This window comes from Pleuronectes platessa, chromosome 23, assembly GCF_947347685.1.
Source record: "Pleuronectes platessa chromosome 23, fPlePla1.1, whole genome shotgun sequence".
NCBI classification, from domain to species: Eukaryota; Metazoa; Chordata; class Actinopteri; order Pleuronectiformes; family Pleuronectidae; genus Pleuronectes; species Pleuronectes platessa.
Genome location: NC_070648.1, coordinates 12996906 through 13016845, shown reverse-complemented (window position 1 = coordinate 13016845; position 19940 = coordinate 12996906). Strand labels below are relative to the sequence as shown.

Below are 19940 nucleotides of genomic sequence, written 5' to 3'. Positions count from 1 at the left end.
AGAAGCTCCGACACTGATCAAATGCCGCTTTTCAGAATTTGCTCAATGAATTACACAATAAACATTTTTTTTAATATATTTCAATGGCTTTTTGCATTAGAGTACATTGTAGTGGCCCCTTTGTTAAAGAAACCACTGCAATGACATAATCAGACTTACAGAAGCCTCACAATGCCAACACACACTTGATGCTTCACTGGTTCAGTGTCAGTGCAGTGTGGTGGATGATTGACAGACGGCCACCAAAGCAACAGCCCTCATTTAAACTTCCAAATGTACACTAAAACATCGAGTTTAGTTAAGAGATTATATGTATCCACATCAAATACTAGATATTAATGTGAAAGAAGAACCTTGAAATGCTGTCATAGGTTTGACAAAATGATGCCAACCTTTTCAGGTGCTTTCAACCACCTCAAATGGTCTTTATTAATATTTTCATCTTTTATACCATTTTCAAAATCGTGAATTAACCTAATTCTGAAGCCAACATTGACCAAAGGCTCTTAAAAGTTGCTCTGGATAAACTACGGAGCTCACACGTCATCTGAAGACCATATGATATGGTTAAAATCAACTGCTAAAGATAGTAAGTGCTGCAATTATATTACTCAACCAAACAGCTAATGGAACACAGCTTTTTTTCAATCAACCAAATAACTTTTTCATCCGTTGCTCCATTTCTTGACAATTGCTGTAAGGGCGGCACAAGCTTGTGATGTAATAAGAACACCAGACCAGCCCATGAAGGATGCACCCGAAGTCGGTTGCGTAGACTGCGGCTCCTGAATTGAGACGCAGCTATAATATATAGATTGTGTTGTTAATAAGTAGTAGTAGTAGCATGATTGCCAGTAGAAAACCCAGTGGGCATAGATAGGAATTATCATCACATCCACGCACGGAGTCCATTAAGCAGTCCGACTTCTAGGTAATAGCATATTTTTTCCAAACTTAAATCTCAGCCAATATTCAGGCAATATATGATGTTTAAAGAATGATACCAATACCTTTGGATAACAGCAAATGATTAATGCTGCTAATCACAAAAGAAAAACAATTACCCTCCCATGAGCCCAACTTCTTAAGACATCCTCATCTTTCTCTACATGGTTTTATATTCTCTTGCTAAAACAAACTTTCTGATGGACATTTTAATTTCCTGTTTCCTTGAAGGCTTTAGAGACAGCTCCACCTGGAGCTGTTGTGCAAGATGACGTCCTCACCTCCTTCATGTTGGCAGGAGGTGACATTTCCTGGCTGCCACCTGATGTACTGGCTTGATATCAGTATAACTTTCATTTGACTGATTGGATGAGTCATGCTGTACAGCTGTGTGTTCCCAGCATTATACTAATATACAAGAGACAGACGTGTCGCACAATGACCTACAAGCGTCCCACAATGCAATGCTGACTTCTTAGCAAAAGCAGCTTTGCTGGCCTCTCCCAGAGAGAAAGAAAGAAAACCGCACCCCGGAAATATCCCAATGTTTTGCGCAGTGTTTGGTGCTAAGCTGTTTTTCAGAGGCGAATGTAAAGAAAAGGATGATAATGAAAAGGGGATTAACCAGCGAGAGGAGAGAACCAGTTGGGCCTGCTGTTGAATACACACAATAAAAAAAAGAAAAGGCAAATAATCTTTCTGCCATTGCCCTGCTGGAGTGCTGCTCACCTCAGTGAGCCAGCTCTGACCCCCTACGGGGTTTTCTCTGTGCGTGTGTGTGGGTTTATGTGCGTCTGTGTCTTCAAAACTGCATATTTGCATACAAACAGCCTGTCCAAATTCACAGAGGGGACTAGAAGAGAGTGGGGAAAGGAGGCGAAGAAAGAAACAGGCAAATATGGGGATTTGCCTGTTTCTGTGGGGCCTTCGATTTACGCAGAGTGGAGAATCTCATTACCTGAGTGATGCACTGCCTATGTTTACACATGCTATTCCAAAGAGGCTTCGATGCTCCTTCACTCCTCCATCTCTCTCGCTCAGAAAAGAAAGGAAATAAGAAAACAAAGGTCCAATTGCAATAACAAATAGGCCTGCTCAGTCACAGCGGAGGCCGATAGATCAAATGGCTCTTTTTCCCAGAGCAGGGCTGTCACACATGGAATACTTTGGAATTACTTCGCCGATGTTTGCCCCCCAATGACAGCGCTCAAGAGTCGCACAGGCGTGTACAATGAGGTAGGGCAGGAGGAAAACTGCACAGTGATGGGCTTCAGGTTCATGTTAAAGGGATAGTTCACCGCAAAATGTGAATCCACTCATAATCTACTCACCACTATGCCAATGGAGGGGTGGGTGAAGTTGAGTTTGAGTCCGCAAAACAGTTTTGGTGTCTCAGGGGTAAACAGTGATGCAGCCAAATACAATACAACTGAAGTAACTGGTGACCATATCTTTTAAACTACCCCTTTATGGTAAAGTGGGCATTTGGAAGAGGATGATCATCCTCTGTGATTCTTGTATTGATCAGCCGCTTTAAGCGCAAGACTTTATGAGGCAGCAAAGAAAAAAAGGGTCATTTTGTCATGAAACTGAATAACTAACGTCAGATATAAGATCTATCAAGAGTTTTTTACCAGTACACTTTCACAAATATACCTACTCAATAAACTCTGGTCAATATACCATCAGTAATGGTGTGCAGCAGGGGTCTATATCTGGACCACAACTCTTAACTTTAAGCACACATGCCATCATTCTTCCTACTCAGTACCTCAGTCTTTGCCCGAGGCGCTGACTCACACTCAACCATTAATGCTTTCCAATTATCACCTCTTAATCACAGACTTGCTTTAAATGCAGAAAAGACCAAAGTACATGTTGTTCTCCTCCTCCGCCACCTGTGAGTCTGATTATCACCACTTCAAAACTTGAAATGGCAACCACATCCCTGTTGCCAAGTCATAAACACACACACAGTTAAGATTTTGGCAAGACAGCAGAGTGTGATTTAAGTTTCATGTATAGAATTAAAAGTTGTCTGTTTTTTCCCCCCCCGACTACTAGACTACTGTGAAGTCAACTTTAATGTCTGTACTTGACTGTGGAGATGTTCTGTACTGTCATGCTGCCCCATAATTACTTCAACAGCTGAGTCTTGTTTATCATTGTGGTTTACAACCTCTCTCTAATGGCACACTCATCATAGTTATCGGTGTTAAAGTTTGGGTTGGCCTCCCCACAGACGAGAAGAATAATCATGATATTCATACATAGACTCTGGTAACTCTCTGTTAGGTGTGTTTGTCTGTGAAGGTTCTCTCATTGTCAGGACTCTCTTGAAAGAGAAACAATTGTCACTACCTGATAAATTCAAGAAAAAAATACAAGGATACAATGTAATTTCTTAAAGTACAGCATATATAGAACGCAACCTCTACTGCGACACCACTCATTTGAAAGCGAAACTCTCTCTCTGCTACTGCTGCTGTTCATATACCATCTAAACTGCCACCACGAACATGCACCTGGAGGCTTAAGGCCGGCGCATGCTTCTGCAACTGCGTCGGCAGCTTTTCACCCAGCTGTGTCGCAGGACTCTTTGTCATTCATGCTTGTCAAACCGTTGCGCGTGTGAAAAAGCAATTCCCCGCTAGAACACTAGGCGGAGTAACGTATTTTGTCGAAGACGACCTTAGAGACGCCTTCTTTCTTCTTTGTCGATTGTTTATTTACATAGCCACTGCAGCTCCTCGTAGCCTTTTTCTGGCGGACAAATCCGCCAGTCAGTGACGGGTTATACAAGTGATCATACCTTAGGATCTCTTATGCCAAACACTCTTCTATTTGGTCCATATTCGTTCTTCTAAATCTTCCGTTGTTTCCGGTATTACGGGGCATGAAACCGGAAATGCGACTCCGGACGGGATGTAGTAGGCAGATCACAAGCCTTGCGGGCTGCGTGAGGCTCGCGTCTTGTCGTATAGTTAGAAAAATTGGGCAACGCACGTAAGCACATAAGAAGAGATACATAAGCACGTAAGGGGCCCGGAAGGGCTCTTGCGCTTGCGGGCCCGTGAAAACGCAGAAGCATGCGCCGGCCTTTAGTCTACACCCCCCCCCCCCCAAATGTTGTAGATGTCACCATCTAATTCAGAAGATTTCTGGATTAAGTGAGGAGCATTGACCTCATATTGTCTCCACCCCATACGAATCAATTTTTTGTGAGTTGGAGTGAATTGTGTGTCTTCTGACTTGCTGCCATGGCTATCGACAGATGACACAAGGACCTTTCTCTGGTCTCAAACTAGGAAATATAGCAGTTCAACACAAACTTTATTTTTAAGCTGTATTATTAGGCCTCTCTGCTGCCCTGGGAGTGGGATGTGACAGAATCAAGGTCAGTTTGAAAAATCAATTTCCAACATCCTTTTACTGCATCTTATTACTGTTTAGTTGTTTTTTCTACCCAATTCTGGCTTTTTAAGTCATGTTTTTCAGCATTTGGTAAATTGCTGTCAGCAAAACTATCATTTTCCTTTATCCGTTAACTTACTCTCAGTTCATTCTTTTTCTTACTTATTTGTATTCTTCCCTCAGGAAACTTCTCCTTATTTGATCTTATTTGTTCCTCCTGAACCGTCCAAGCCATGAGCGTTTTCTATCTTTAGAAGCTTATTTAAGAGAAACGCTGGTGCATAAATTCAACAGCTCACATTCAAATGACTAGAACCTGCATATTAAAAACAGCATAATTATCCCTTTCGTTTACATTTAAGGTGATCATAAGGCTACCGGTGGCTGACTATGTCTTTGCAGCTACATCTCTCCCTTTTACGCGACTGTTAAGAGCAGCTCCCCAAACAGCGATTCAGTATGTCACTGCCTTGCGTCTTTATTCTCACTCTCAGGCACACAACTCCTTTCAATCAAGCAAAATAAAGACAAACTTAAGAGGCCAAGAGACGTTAAGAGACAGAGGGAGAGAGACGGAGGTAGGAAACAGATGCATTGTTGCCAGCACGTTCATTTAAAACCACCCAAGGAACATGCAGAGTTTAGATGAAAGACACCTCAGCGTTGAGGTTTTTCTTCCCTTTCCCTTCTTTCCTTTTCCTTCCTCCCACACACTCACCACCACCGCCGCCACCCCTCCCCTGATACACTGGTGCTCTAATTGCTATTAACATGAGTCGAAACCCTTTTTTTTTTATTTCCAGAGAGAACAATTATTACTGGCAAGCTTCATGTCCGTCAACACAAGCTAATTCCCATTTTACTGCTTCGAGTCGCTGTGAGTGTGTGTGCGTAGGCTTGTGTAGGTGTGTGTAGGTGTGTGTGAAGCTGGCACAGCGACCGAGTGCGTCATTCCTGGTAGAACTTGGGTGGCAGAGTTGTCTTTGAAATGCAGTCAGGGCTGAGTTAAAGTCTGTGCTTGGCCTCCAAGGTCCAAACTTCAGCCAGCTGGGAACAAAGGCCCCCCCCAAAAAAAGAAGTAAGACAGTGTTTTCTATAAATCAAGGGTCTCTTTACAATTTTCAGCTCCCGACCCCCAAAAATAACAACGTCACAGACAGAAGACCCCCCATTAACCTTGAAGGTGGTGAAAGCAGACAAAGGACATGGATTTCACTCGGTCTACATGTCACGATGGTCCCTATGGTGTTGTAAATTAACCTGCTGCAGATATTGTGGTTACTAATCTATCATAATCACCTCTGGTGTCATGTGGGGACAAAGAAGATGGGAAAGTTGATGAGATTTTTAACTTGCATAGTTTTATTTTAAATTCAATTATATTTTGTATCTTTTGTAGCCATTATGTCTTGAGTTGATTTGGACATATTCAATAATGGTAAATTGCCAATAAATGGGAAACATCACCTTTTAATCAACGTGTCTTAAATCTGCAGACCGATCTGAACATGGTTATGTTCCTGCAGCCTCCTGTCAAATACTGTCTTCTAGTTAACAAATATATCTAGGCTGCAAGATCATTTTGATAATTTGATAATTTGACTTTTAATTTCATATTGTTGTCGCAATGCTTTATACCGATATACTGGATTACAGAGCTGTTATTTTGAAAAGCTGTGAACTTGGGTCTGAAGATTTTGTCGTTTCCTTGACAGATCTCTAAAATAGCAGACATGTGATGTATGGAAAAAAACAGCAGTTCTGTAAAATCTTCAAACTTACATACAAATCACAGACATGAATGGTAATGAAACATATTTAGTTAAATCCGGCTTTATTCTCTGGGTCACTTACTTACGGTCACTTTTACAGTGTGAGACAGAGAGCTGCAACCAGCATCACCACAGGCCAAGCAAACAGCTCATTCCAAACAGATAGGTTTAGAACAGGCACTGTAACAGTTTTATTCAGTTACTAGAACTCATCACATGACACCCCTGGGTGTCCCAGCCCCTAGATTGGGAACCACTGCTTTAAATAACCAAAAATTGGTTCTTTGCATGAAAACAAAGCAAAGCCATTTCTGATTCCGCAGAAAAAACTGCTAAAAATAAGTCCTTCAGCACTGCCACTGCTGCTGAAAATCGTCAGGGACACAGCTCATTCATGCCGGCTCAAATTCGACAGTTTTAAAAAGAGCTCTGACGTCCTATTTTGCCATTTTAAAACATCAGAGGTTCCTCTGATTGATTGCGGCTCACTCGACTCTGAAGACAAAAGAACGAGTCCGTTCAAAATCAAATTAACCAACTGCTAATTAACTCTGCTCATTTCACACAAAGCAGGACTGAGAATTAACTGCGAGCATCAAGGGACTGTGGTTTGTAGGTTACAGAAAAGACGAGAGAAATCTCATATTATGATCGTCATCAGCTGAAGATGAAACTGTTTTGGTGATGAAACCGAAACACGTTATGATCACTTGACAGAACAATTAATTAAATGTACAGGAGGACTCAATTATATCGATGTTATATAAAACCTACCACCTGCAGCTGGGTAGCACAACACAATATTCCACATGTGAACTGACCACTGATGCTGCTGATGTGCTTCGAGGGACAGACTCTGAAAATTATTTTCCAATCAATCTTTATCTATATAGCACCTTTCATGTGCTTCATATATGATTGTCAATACATAATAAGACAGACAAAAGAAAATAAACAATTAAAAACAACCAGAAACAATTTGAGACTGATGCAGGCAGTAGAATGGGGATAAATAAATAAATAACTATAAAAAATTATATCATATAATAACATGGCTGAAATTACTGCCACAGTAATTTCAGCCATGTTATTATATGATACAGCTTTTATTCCTGATAAATGTGAGGAATAAAAAAGCTAAATCAAGAAACTAAAATCAGGACAAAATAGAGTTAAATAAAGTAGAATTAAAAGAGATAAACACATGATCTATTTATGATCTACTTTCTGGTAACTTTCAAAAATTGTGTTAGAACAGAGAGGGGGTTTATAACCCAAAAGGGAATTTCAATTTGAAACATTGTTATTCTCGCAACAAATTCAAAATATGCATATCAATCTGGAGGGTGATTTTGTGGAGAGGACTGAGGGAGGAAATCAAGTGTAACAAAAATCTCACACAAAAGTCGACATATGGAAGAAGATGTAGCGGATGGATGAAAACGAGGAGCAAGTAGAGTTATATTTCAAATTTTTGTGAGATTATTTAGTATAGAATAAAGGTGGTAAATGACTTACTCCTAATTCTTAATGTTTATTTATTTTACTGAAAATAACCCTTCGTGTTACTATTTAATATTTAATATAGCTGATAACTGTTTTATGATTGTTTTAAAAAAAGTGTTGACATAAAATATAATAATACTATATAATTGATATTATAATAAACATTAAAAGTGTTATACAACCTGAAATGCAGGTCTAAACATTTAACATTTTAAATTCCTCATGAATATGTTCTAATATGATCTATAAATACATGATTAACCTCTCATGTCGCTGCTTTGTGTGTTAACTTAAAAAAATTGCATTTACCTGAGAAAATCATTACCAAGTACAAAGACTGTTCATTATATCTGGATCAGTTTTTCTGACGCCTGTCTTGTGTGGAAGGCTCCACGCTGTTGTTGTGCAGTTGGCTTAAGATGGAAACTGGAAACACCCAGATCCCTGGCAAGAGATGAGGATCAGATGAGTGGGTTTGATAGAAAGTGGCGATGGCTTTGCCGCCAAGAGAAGAAGATCCAATCTCTAAATGTGTTACTGTGAAGGTGAAATATACTAGAGAGACCCTGCAGGGCTGCATTTCACAACTCTCTGTGAGGCTCTATAGGGAGAGCATTCCCACAGTTCCTATAGTAGCTACAGCAACACATACATCTCACACCACCCCCTCACACACACACGACAAATATGACAAAAAATCCTCTGCGCCAAAAACTGAAACCCTCATATATGAGGGTTTTACTGCAGACTTGATCTTTACTTGAACAAAATTTTGTGTCAAAATGTCTGATCAAAGTTATTGGGAAGAGGTCTGAGATATTTGCCCCCCATTGTCTGACCATAACTATATAAACATATCTTCACCATTAATCAGTACTGTGGCTCATAATAAAAAATTGAGGTGCCACAAGAGGAAAGTTTATCAAAGACGGCACAAATTTAAGATGAATATGCTAACAAAAGGATACTTTTGATAAAAGCATTTCACTTGACAACTGTCACATATTTATGTTCAAGCTATACATGAAATATGCAGGACCTGTGAGAAGTGTGAGGCGAGGGGCCACTCGGAATTCAGATCAGGAACCAAACTACTGGAAGACCCCAACAGGATTCCAGTGTGGGTTGCCAGGGCAACATGAGCAGGAACTTTCAACCATGACAGCTAAACCACAGAAGATGATGAAGTGAGCACAAAACAACGGGGAACATTGGGGGGGAGCCCTGTGTTTACAAGGACAAAACTGGAAAACAATGAACGCATGCTGGGTAGAACCACAAGAAAAGAAAGGAAAGATAAGTTCAGAGAAAGTCTGGGACGTTAGTGTGGATGAGAGGAGTTCTTATGTGCCACAGCTTATCAACAAATTTTTCTGAGCTGTCGCTTGGTAACCACCAATCCCCAGTTTCATCATATATTCACAGGTTTACACAGCATCCTTATTAGGACTTGTCATCGACTACCATACATTGTGGACGACTTAACCAAAACCTTATCTTCACAAGGAGCGCTGCAATTAGGACTGAGTTTTGGTATCCATGAGGTGTACTGGTCCCAGCAAGGTAGGTGGTTATACTGGAAAAGGTCCTGCAGTGGTAACAATAATTAGTACACACAGACACTGCCAGAAGCCTCGGAAAAAAACTGTAAGACAAACACATCCCAGTGCTTTTATTTAGCTGCCGGCCAGGCATCATCCACCTGGCATCACTAAGCAATTAATTAGACAGTAACACTCCAGTAGCATGCTGCTTTGTGTACTTTCCCAAGGTCTCGTTAGCAAGGTAACCATGGCATCAAAGCGACAAACGCTACCTAGTGCCAAGTGGCAACAAGCGATGCCGTGCCAACACAGAGGCCACACTAAGAGGAACACTTAGATAGGAGATCTTATCAACGGATAATCTCGATCATCCACAGTGCCTTAATGTTTCATACAATTAACTTGCCATTGTTGTCCGTGTCAACGGATGCCGACAGACAGGATATATCCTCCACAGTGAGGACAACAAGCATTCTGCTGTGCCAGGTAGCCCGATTACATTAAACTGATATGGCAAATGGTCTCCATGTATATAGCGCTCTTCTAGTCTTGATAATCACTCAAAGTGCTCTACAGTAGAGGTTTTTGCCATTCACCCGCACAGTGCATCTATTGAATATAATAGAATAAATGATATCTTTAGTCCACCAAGGTGGAAATTTGTCTTCAGCTCAACAAACACAAAAGCATAACATCATCAAACCAACAAGCAGTCAGTAAACAAACAGACAAGGTCATATGATACATAAAAAACAGTCAGTTTATGTCAATATACGTGTGTAAATCACTTTGTGGAGTTAAGGATAATGATGGCACTTGGGATGAAAGACTTCTAGATACATTTATTGTTGCTAGAAGGACTCTATAGCGCCTCCCGGAGCTCAAAGGCTCAAACAATTTTCCTTACCATTGACATAATCCTAGAGAGGTCATTATTCGATCTACAGTTTAGGTGAAAGCAATAGGCAGGCAGGTAAAGAGTTCGAGCAATCTCAACAACAGTATTGTACACTAGTTCTAAAACCGGCTTCCTAACACAGAGGTTGCTGAATTTCTCCTGAATGTATACTATTTTCAGGGAAGCTCACCTGTGAATCCAGAACTGTACCGAGATATTTCAAATCAGTGGGCAGCACTTTTCTCTATGAGAATGGCACAGCCATCAGGGACAATTTGGGGTTCAATTTCCTTCCCAAGGACACTTTGGCACGCAGAATGGGAAAGTTCTGCTGACTTTCTGGTTAGAGAACTACCAGTTCTAGCCCATGAGCAACAGCCAATATAAATGTTTTGCTGTGACGGAATTTTAGGTCTAATTTAGACATTTCATTTGTAAGCTTCTTCGATTGGTGAGACAATCCAGAAAATAATTTTGCCATATTATGTATTTATAACCATGTATATCTACAAAGCACAGTTTTCATATGATTTTTGGTGGAGTACTACTTTCACTGGAGACTATGCATTTTTTAAAAGGCTAATACGGCTCAACGTAGCATCATATCTTTCAAATCTCCATAATGACATGATGCAAGGCAATAATCAGTCATCCATAAAAGAGTAAGCAGCCAGGAACAATCTGAAGTTGAGGAAAGATATTGTTGGAGACAGTAAATGATTCAGATTTTAAAATGAGACAAGCAAACACAGCGAATGATTTACAGTCCGGGTTTTGGGGTGTCTCTCTGAGCAGCATGAACAAGGACAGACAAGATAAATGACGAGAAAGGCTCTCCTCACATGTGCAAACAATTTTCCACCGCCGAACAACCAGGGGCCAAATGAACTGTCTGTTTAACATGTGAAGCGTGAACAAATGCCTTTCACATTCAGTCAGAATTCTGAGACCTACATAGTGCATGTGTACGTGTGTGTATGTGTGTGTGTGTGTGTGTGTGTGTGCGTGTGTCGGTGTTTGTCCTGAGAGAGCTTGGCTCTGAGTTGTTGTGTCTGCAGACCTTCAGGAGCAATTATTTACCATGCAAATACAGTCAAGCTCCTTATTATGAAACATTATAGTCCTGCTAAATACTCAATTTAAATTCATGCAATGCCATGTATAGATTAGGAGGAGGATAATCCTTTGACATGACTGGCTGAAATGATGCTTGCAATCTAAAGGTGGTGTTGGCAAGGTAACCACAGGGTTTAGCGGGAAGGAGCGCGAGCATGAGTCTAAAAGGTGGAAACACATAATGTTCTTTTCATAAAGAGGGTGAAATGAACTGTAAATAATTGCAAGATATGGTAGTAAACCCCAATGTGCTGATACGCAGAGCAAATGTGATAAAATCACTGCTTTTCTGAGGGGTTGATGTTCATCAATGCTAGAAGGTAGTTTCAAGAAACTAATTTGAATTTTTAACCTTTAGATAGATGCGGTGGGGATAACAATGCATCTTGGTCTGTCCAACCCTTTGGTCCAGAATGAGGTATCTCAATAATTGGATCAATTTCAATTTTGTACACAGGCTAAATGGTGGCCAGAGGATGAATCCTAATTCCTTCAGTGATTGTTTCAGATATCCTGTAAAATATCTGCTTCATGGACTGGTACTAACTCTGGTTCTGAGGTTGATGGATGCTTTAGGAAGTATCTCGGGGCCATTGGTGATCAGGTTCTCAATGCAAATTCTAAAGACACATGTAATTGAATAAATATTTCATTTGTGTTGATTCGTTAGTAAACGTTAAAAAACTATTTTGTGAAAATTTGACACTTTCCTCAGTGCCAACATTGAACCCCCATATCTGCAGCTCTTATATCCTATGCGGTAGCTGAAGTAGTTAGCGCGGCAGAGCTTTGTTCGTTATTGGATTTAACCAAACAAGTTGCTTTACCAACAGAGAGGGGCCATGCACCACCCCCCACAGAATCGAGACATAGCCATCAATCTGTCAATCCTTTCCATGTCCGGGCCAATTGGGTTTCTTCATCTATACATGGCTGCTTAGACATTGAGTATATGAAGTGAGTGTCATATTCTTTCTTCGATTTTAAATCCATGAAGATTTACGAGTCAGTAAATTCTGTGTTCTTCATGAATACCCACTCTTGAGAGCTCTTAAACCAGGAATTACCCACAATTCCCCTACGCGGTTAGAGGGTTGGCAGAGTGTTTGGACTGTCAGCGCCCCTTTTGCCACACATTCATCACTTACGATACTGTGGGACAGGCTTCTAGGGATCAGCAACACACACACATTAAAAAAAAAAAAGGTGCAAATGAAATGCCAATGTTTAATCTCTCTCTCTATGAAACAATCGATACAAGCAAAATAGAGAGACCATATTAAAATGTTAGGCCGTTTCCTAATACAGATGTACACATTGGACGGACACACACACACCCACATACACACACAGGAGATAGAAATAAAGAAAGACGAGCATGGCCCAGAGTTCCCTGGGGCGAGTCAACAACTCACAGAGAGGAGAGAGAGAGGCACAAAGAGAGTTCTTTCAATAGTGGAGGCTCTCTTCATTCAGAGGGCTGTTCTCATATTATACAGCCTCATATCCCATCACAGGATCTCTATGGATTCATTAACTCTATATGCACGCATGCACTTTGACAGATTTCTTGTATATAAATGCCTTGGTAAGCCCTCAAACATGTAATAATTCACTAGTACACGGCAAGAATTTGAAAAAAAAATGTAACACATTTGTGGTCTTTTTGCTTACTATCTTTTACCCATTTCTTTTCCCAATAAGTTAAAATTATGCAGATTTTTAGATTTTGTAATGTATCATTAGTTTTCTTTGAGTTCAATGACATTGTATTATTATGCCTCCGTACCAGTTACAGCCAGTGGTGTTTTGGGGTTTATCCATCCTATTCTCATGAATGCACTACATCAGGGATCCCCTAAGGGAATGTCAACACACAAAGATTCACTTGCACTCAAGGATGACCTGAGTACAATTTGAAAGGTCAAAGGTCACTGTGACCTCACAAAGCACAACATTTTACCTCGTGAATGGGATCGAAACGCCTCGCGGGAATTCTTTCACATTCGGCACAGACATTCACTTGAACTTAGATTTCATTTTGGCAGTTAAAGGTCAACGTCACGGCGGCCTCACAAAGTATTTTTATGTTTTCTTGAACATTAAATCTTAAGATCAGCTTCACTTGGACTCAACTATGAACTAATTTGATTTTGGTGCCTAGTGACCTCGCAAACACACATTTTGCCTTGTGAATTTAATATGTTATTATAATTATTATTATTTGTGCAGCTTTCAGGCCATTCATCACAGTGATATTTTTTATGCCATTACTAGGAGTCACCAACATCAGACGATTTCTAACTCCTCCACGTACTCGCTGTAAAGTTAGAGATAATGTTTGTTTACCTGTCACTTCCTTGCCTGGTCGGTATCTGTCCTGCATCCTTTAGCTCAACGAGCGAAAAATGCTCCGATATTCACTCTTGTTCAGTTTCTCACTTTGCCACTTTCTCTTTTTTTTTTTTTTCTCAGAGAATGTCCTCTTTGGTTTCTTCCTTGGCTCTGCCTTGATGTCCCCACAGAGAATGGAGAGCTAGTTTTCTCTTATAGCTAGCTGCTAGCCGCTAGCTGCTAGCCACTAGCCGCTAGCTGCTCCGGTTGTTGGTGTGACATATGCAGGTCGTAATGTTCCAGCATGGTACACCAAGACATACACAGTACAGTTCCAGTCATCCAAGGGGCGCTGTGGCAATGGCACACATGTCATTCTCTTTTTAAGCTGTTGTGATAAAGTATAAGAACAACCTAGTGTTGCTTTAATACGACTTACAGTAATGAACGGGTCTGAGGTGGTACACAAGGGCGGGAAAACTGTGCACACGTGGAACAAATCATGAACAGGTGCAGCCAATCACAGGACACAGACAGGAAGTAAGGGAAGACAAATGCACAAAGAGAAGGAGTTTCAAAATAAAACAGGAAATGATTTGCTTAAAATGCAAACCAAGAAAAGACAAAATTCTGTTACATAAAAATAAAAAGACAGAAAGATCCAATAAAGGGATCATAAAGGGGCCACAATTAACACAGAGGGGGGCAATTATATGTTCAACATCCATGCACATTTCCCGACTCAGTAAGTTACACACGTCAATCATTGGTTACTGTTAGCTCTATCGCTTTGATTCTAAGCTACACATCACTGGATATATTTAGAAATGTTTTCCTTGTTCAAGCACATTGTAAAGAAACAACTACTGACAGGACAGGGACACCTCAGAGGCCAATCAGATTTCAGCTTGGGTCAGTGGAAGTTTATGTTCATAGCTGTAAACATGATAACACGTTGACAATGTCACTGCAGGTTTGTTTTCATGGTGACACTCAATGAATAAAGAGACAAAAAAAGGGAAGGGACTTTCTCTTTAGGATATTTGGGGAAAGTAGAGACACTTTTCTCATGGAGAATAACAGCTGGGGGGGGATCTCCTGAGAGAGCAGCATATTTTGAGCATTATTGTATCAGAAGTTGGTTTAAATCTGGAATTTTAACGTGGAGAAATAACTCAGCCCGTGTGTGCAAGGGAATTTCTTCAGCCTGAAGCAGAGTGATAAAACAAGCCTGCTGCCTTTTTGTCGCTTTGATATTTACTTAATGGAAGATCTACCGTACACGCAGATTTACAACAGACACTAAATGTGCCGGATAATGAGCCGAGTTGTACAGAAACATCCCTCCTGCCTCTCCTCTGAGATCTTTTCATAGAAATTCTCTCTTTTTTGCTTATTCCAGTGTTCATGAATATTATCAAGAAGCTGCGCCGCTCACCTTTGACCTCTTCCATAATGGATTTTCTTTTTAAATGCTGATGATCTAGATCCTGACTGTAAAGTAGGTATTTTACTGTTGCACTCTTCTGATCTTGATTCCACATCCAATTACTTTTTTCCATTTTCCTTCAAGATACAACACACATGCACACTCTGTGCACTTCAAAGACACCTTTAGAGGAAGCCTTCTGCTGTAAGCCATCAACCGACCAGGCAAAGCTTGCCAGAGTGAAGTGACTGTCGCCATAGCTGCTTCGGGGAGAGAGGAGAGTAGACAAGAGCTGGTTTCAATAACAGCTCTTGTAAACAAATCACATGCAATGCTGTGCGGATTTGCTTGAATCATATCAAAGAAAACTGCCACATTCATGTGAGCTCTGAATCCCCATCGGGTCACGTGTGACAAATCCCCTGTGCTGCTGACCCTCCCTATACCCGACAGTTGGAACCTCAATAAAAAGTTGAAAACGAAATAATGAAACAAGGGAGGAGGCAGAGACTCAGTTTTTCCCCTCACCCATAAATCTGTGCACTGCTCATAAATGTCAGCCTCACGGAAATTGAACAGCAACATTTGTCTGTGTTTATTAGGTGGCGATGAACTAGTCCTCTTTGACCTTTCAGATTGTAAACCAAATTAATTAAAAAGTAGGTTGAACTTGTAGCTGGAGCCTAAACGCTTGGATGCTTGTAGATGAAATTAACTTAATTTATTTATTTTTAAAAGTGGATGTAGTTGAGGAAGTTCATCACAATAAAGGCTGCAGACCGTTAGGATGAAGTCAGCTTTTTTTAATTTCCTAAATGCCAAAGTCTCGTCATCGGTTTTGTCACTTTGCATGGAACAAGGAGTAGATTTCATTTTTTGTTGGAGCGTTTCCATTAAAAATTAAATAGCAAATTGGTAAATTGATATCGACTTTGCAAATATATATTTTTTGTTTGTCTGGTCTGATTACTGGTTTACAAAATGTATAATGGAGCAATTCAAAAGTATACCAATATCGATTTAAATTGCAGCTGCTTTGTTCTTTCAAATGTGCCAAAGCCTCTGGGTTCATCAATTATATAAAAAATCACTTTTAAGAGGAGCTCTTGAAAATGCAGTATTTATTCAGCATCAGTTGCAGCCTATAGCCGCCTCTGACAGCCAATCACATGCAGGTTGAGTCTGATGTTTAGATACCACCACATCAAGCAGCCCAAATCTCAAATAGAAATAAAAACTTTCCAATATTCTATTTATTAATTTTCCATTTTTCCATTCCAACATTTAAAAAATGGGTAAATCTTTCATTTACATTGCTCTGCCAAATGAAAACTACATATGTATTAAATTGAGTTTTACATTTTTAGTATTTCATTCATGAGATTGAATTGATCCACAATACACGGCCCCTCATGTTTTATTTGTGTATCGGCAGTGACTGATTTGAGTGGAGTAGAATCTGTGCTGAACACGGAGCAGTGTTGAGCAGAGCGGCCGTGAGCGCTGTGCCGTAGAGAACGTGAACAAGGAATAGAAACTCTCACCATTTCACTCCCATGCTCCGTTTGGCTGTTCACATGAATATTTAAATGTGGCTGATAGCAGAGTCCGGTGTGAGCAGACCTGAAATCACCCACATGCACAGAGAACGACAACAAAGCCGTCTCATGCAGCTCGTCATTGTTTGGAAGCGAAGATGGAGGCCGCTGAAGTCGGTGTTCACAGATTGATTCGTAAGCTGAGGTGCAGTGGACGGCGGCACATTCATGAGCAGATGATAATAAGGATTAGGAGAAAGAGAGTGTTTTTAATTATGGCTTTTTATGGTTATTTTATTAAAGCTTCAGGATGTGGGGGGGCTGCTTCCGCCAGCACAGAATTGGGATGAATGTCGATCGAGTGACATGGATTCCAATGTGACTGTTGTCTCATTTTTTAAATGTTTTATCTGATATAAAACCACATGAGGACAAACATAGAGCCCCAATCCGAATTGAATACTTCATAGTTCACAGGATTTATGGTGTTCACAACTAATCTGAGTCACATAATATGAAAACAAGCATTGGATACTGAATGTAGCCTCGGCCTCATATGACATACGCGTTTCTCTCCGAGTCTGCATCACTGTTTATCATGATTCAACTGCCAAGGTCACATAAGCCATTTACAGACATGAAGTGCAGGGGATGTTGGTACAATTGCATTCAGAGTTTATCCTTTCCAGAAATAAACTACGGAGCAGGAGACTCTCCGCTCAGACGCATTCACAACAACACAGACATTCTTAGGAGCGTTCAGGTAAGACAAGTGCACCAGGACGCAGGCTAATGTGTTCATTCAGCTGCGGAGATCACATTTGTTTGATTGAAAAACATCATCTCTTGACATCTTCATCAGTGTCTGGAGTTTTTACTCGGGTGGGGGGCTGGTCCAAAGAAACTCTGGAGAAGGTCCTGAGCATCTCACTCGGACATGTGTGTGTCATATAGTGAGGAGAATCTCACATTTCAGCTCAACTTTACAGCTGTGGAGCTCCAAACCTGACCATTACCCTGACAGAAACACTCCTTAATGTCTAAATTGTGTCTCAATCCTCACATCCTCCTCTTTTCACGACACACTGTGTCACTTTGCAAGGTATCTGGCAGGAAAAGTTTAACTTCTTCAAAATTCTCAGTGCCATTCTGCCCCTCCATCATGTCAGGGTCTCTGCTGCAGCTCTAAATCCCATCTCCTTTGCCACAGTCTTGAGTGCAGATGTTACCATTCACAACATCATTCACCAGCCAGTTTGTTTTGGTCCTGTGAGCAAATCTGAGTGGAGTATTTAGGTCTGCTGGCTGTTCTGCGGTCTGATCATTTCTCTCTCTCTGCCTGCAGGCAGACGCAGCACAACAGCAACATGTTCCCCTGACAGAGAGCTTCTGATCGCGAGAGATGTCCCCATCAGGCACCACCACTCAGGGCGCCTGTCAATGTCCATCATAGAGACTGCTCTTTGTTTGCTGCCACTTTACAGGGCCCAGAGGAAAAACTGTATGATATTCATAACGTGACCTTTTCATAGTTCATTGCCTCTGATCTCCATCTTAAATGCTTCTAAAAATATTCACAAAGTGCCAAATTCAGTGTCTCTGGAATATCAGAGATCCCTCATGTCTCCTGTCATCACTGATCAATCCATGAGTTACTAATGTCCCTGATATCTACACTACATCTGCCTGAAATGTGTTTTGATGCCACTGTTTGTTGAGACACTAAAAACATGTAAAAAAAAAAAAAAAAAAAGCTCCCTTTCAGTCCAAATCGCGTTTCGGAGCCCAAGTAAACAAGCGCTGCAAAATTCATGGATGAAAAGCTCTATCAATATTTCAGTCGTGGCTTCGTGTGACTAAATCAAGCAGCGAGCATGTCTGTTTAGTGCGCGCAGCCCCTCTCCACGCCGGCTCTGTGCGCTCTCAGGCGCGTCCTTGGACTCCTTATAAAATGTTATCGCGCACAGTGGCATCAGTGTCTGATGATGTGGTTGTCAAAGTGAGGTCAGGGGATCTTGTCGAGATCGGTAACTGAACTTAAAAATAGCTCCCCCAGTCGAAAGAGAAAGAAGTGTGTAAATAAAATGCGCACAAAGGAAACAAATAAGGAGTTCCCCCCTGAATGCTTTGCGCGGCGGTCTGTAAACAGAAGAGCAGGATGCTCGTGACCCTGAGCCACCGTGTGATGTAATGGAAGTCTGACCACTGACGGCATGCGTCTGTTACGATATTACATGGTAACAACAAAGCCCGGAGCTCATCCACATCACATGGACCATCTGGATGCGTAAAACCACACTGTGCGTCCAACTCTCTGCGCAGCGTGCGTGCGTACAGACGGCGGCAGCGAGAACAATAACTTGTTAGTGGTGAGGTGTGATGGTGTGGCTGGAGAGATGGATGGAAGCGCAGCAGTGGGATGGTGGGGAAGGTGCGTGGACCAGCGGATCGTGACGGGACAGGGACGGGGAGGGGAGAGGCTACTTACGCTGCTGTTCTCTCCTGTCCAGTGGACCATCGCCTGGTTGTGGGTCGCATCCCCTTTGAGCACGAAGGAGCTGCTGAGCAGTGACATTTGTTTTTCCCGGGATAGTGCTCTCCTGAAGCGGGGCGAGCTCCCCTCGTCAGCGTCCCTCTGGAAGCCGGGCGGGGAGCCTCCGTCTCCGACGCCCATGTCAAACGTACGGTCCAGCCCGCCTCGTCGGTTTAAAGCCCCGGTGTCACAGAGCGCGGGTCCCGGCAGTGCCATCCAGGCCGAGGTGGTCAACAGAAAGACGCAGAGGTGCGCGGCGGCAGAGAGCGGCTCTTTGGGGCGCAGAGGTGCCATGCTTTGCGCCGGAGAAGCGCTCGTATCGCGGAGACTGATGGAGAGACTGCTGATGCTTGTGGTAGAAAGATAGGAGTACACTGTAAGCCGAGAGAGAGAGAGAGAGGGGGAGATAGTGAGGGAAGGAGGGAGGGAACTGGAGCGAGGGCAGACAGCGGGAACAACGTGGACGCGTCTCGGTGCCAAGCGCGGTCCTCAGGGCGGCGCTGCGGCGCCACCTGCTGGTTAGCTACCGCAGTGTCGTCCTCAAGCGCTGTCCCACATGAGAGGTTCACATTTCAGAGCGAGCTACTTCACAGAGGCATCGATTCTGTAGTAGATTTTATTGAAAGGGTTTGAAAGTGATTATTTCATATGAATGGGATCCATTAGGGGTCAAAGCTGGCCTGATGCTTTGGCATAAGGACAGAGTGAGGTAATTCTCATTAAGATAAGAAAGTCGTAAATTTAAGGCTTTATTCTTGTAAATTATTACTTAATTTAATTTATGTAAAAAATTCTAAAAATACTATTCTCAAAATCTTAGCATTTTTGTTTATTCATCATGGCCCTATTAAACTACGCCCCAAAAAAAATGAATACACTAAAATCACTGGGTTGAAAATGTAGACAATTAA

The 19940-nt window shown here is 41.6% G+C and overlaps 1 protein-coding gene across 1 annotated transcript in view; it reads right to left on the bottom strand.

The window, feature by feature from the left end:
* Positions 1 to 19323, bottom strand: part of sorcs2 (sortilin-related VPS10 domain containing receptor 2) — a 276763-nt gene extending 257440 nt beyond the window's left edge. The window contains exon 1 of the mRNA XM_053416413.1: positions 18985 to 19323. Coding sequence (XP_053272388.1) covers positions 18985 to 19323 — 339 coding nt within the window. The remainder of the gene's footprint in view (positions 1 to 18984) is intronic.
* Between the last annotated feature and the right edge of the window lie 617 nt (positions 19324 to 19940).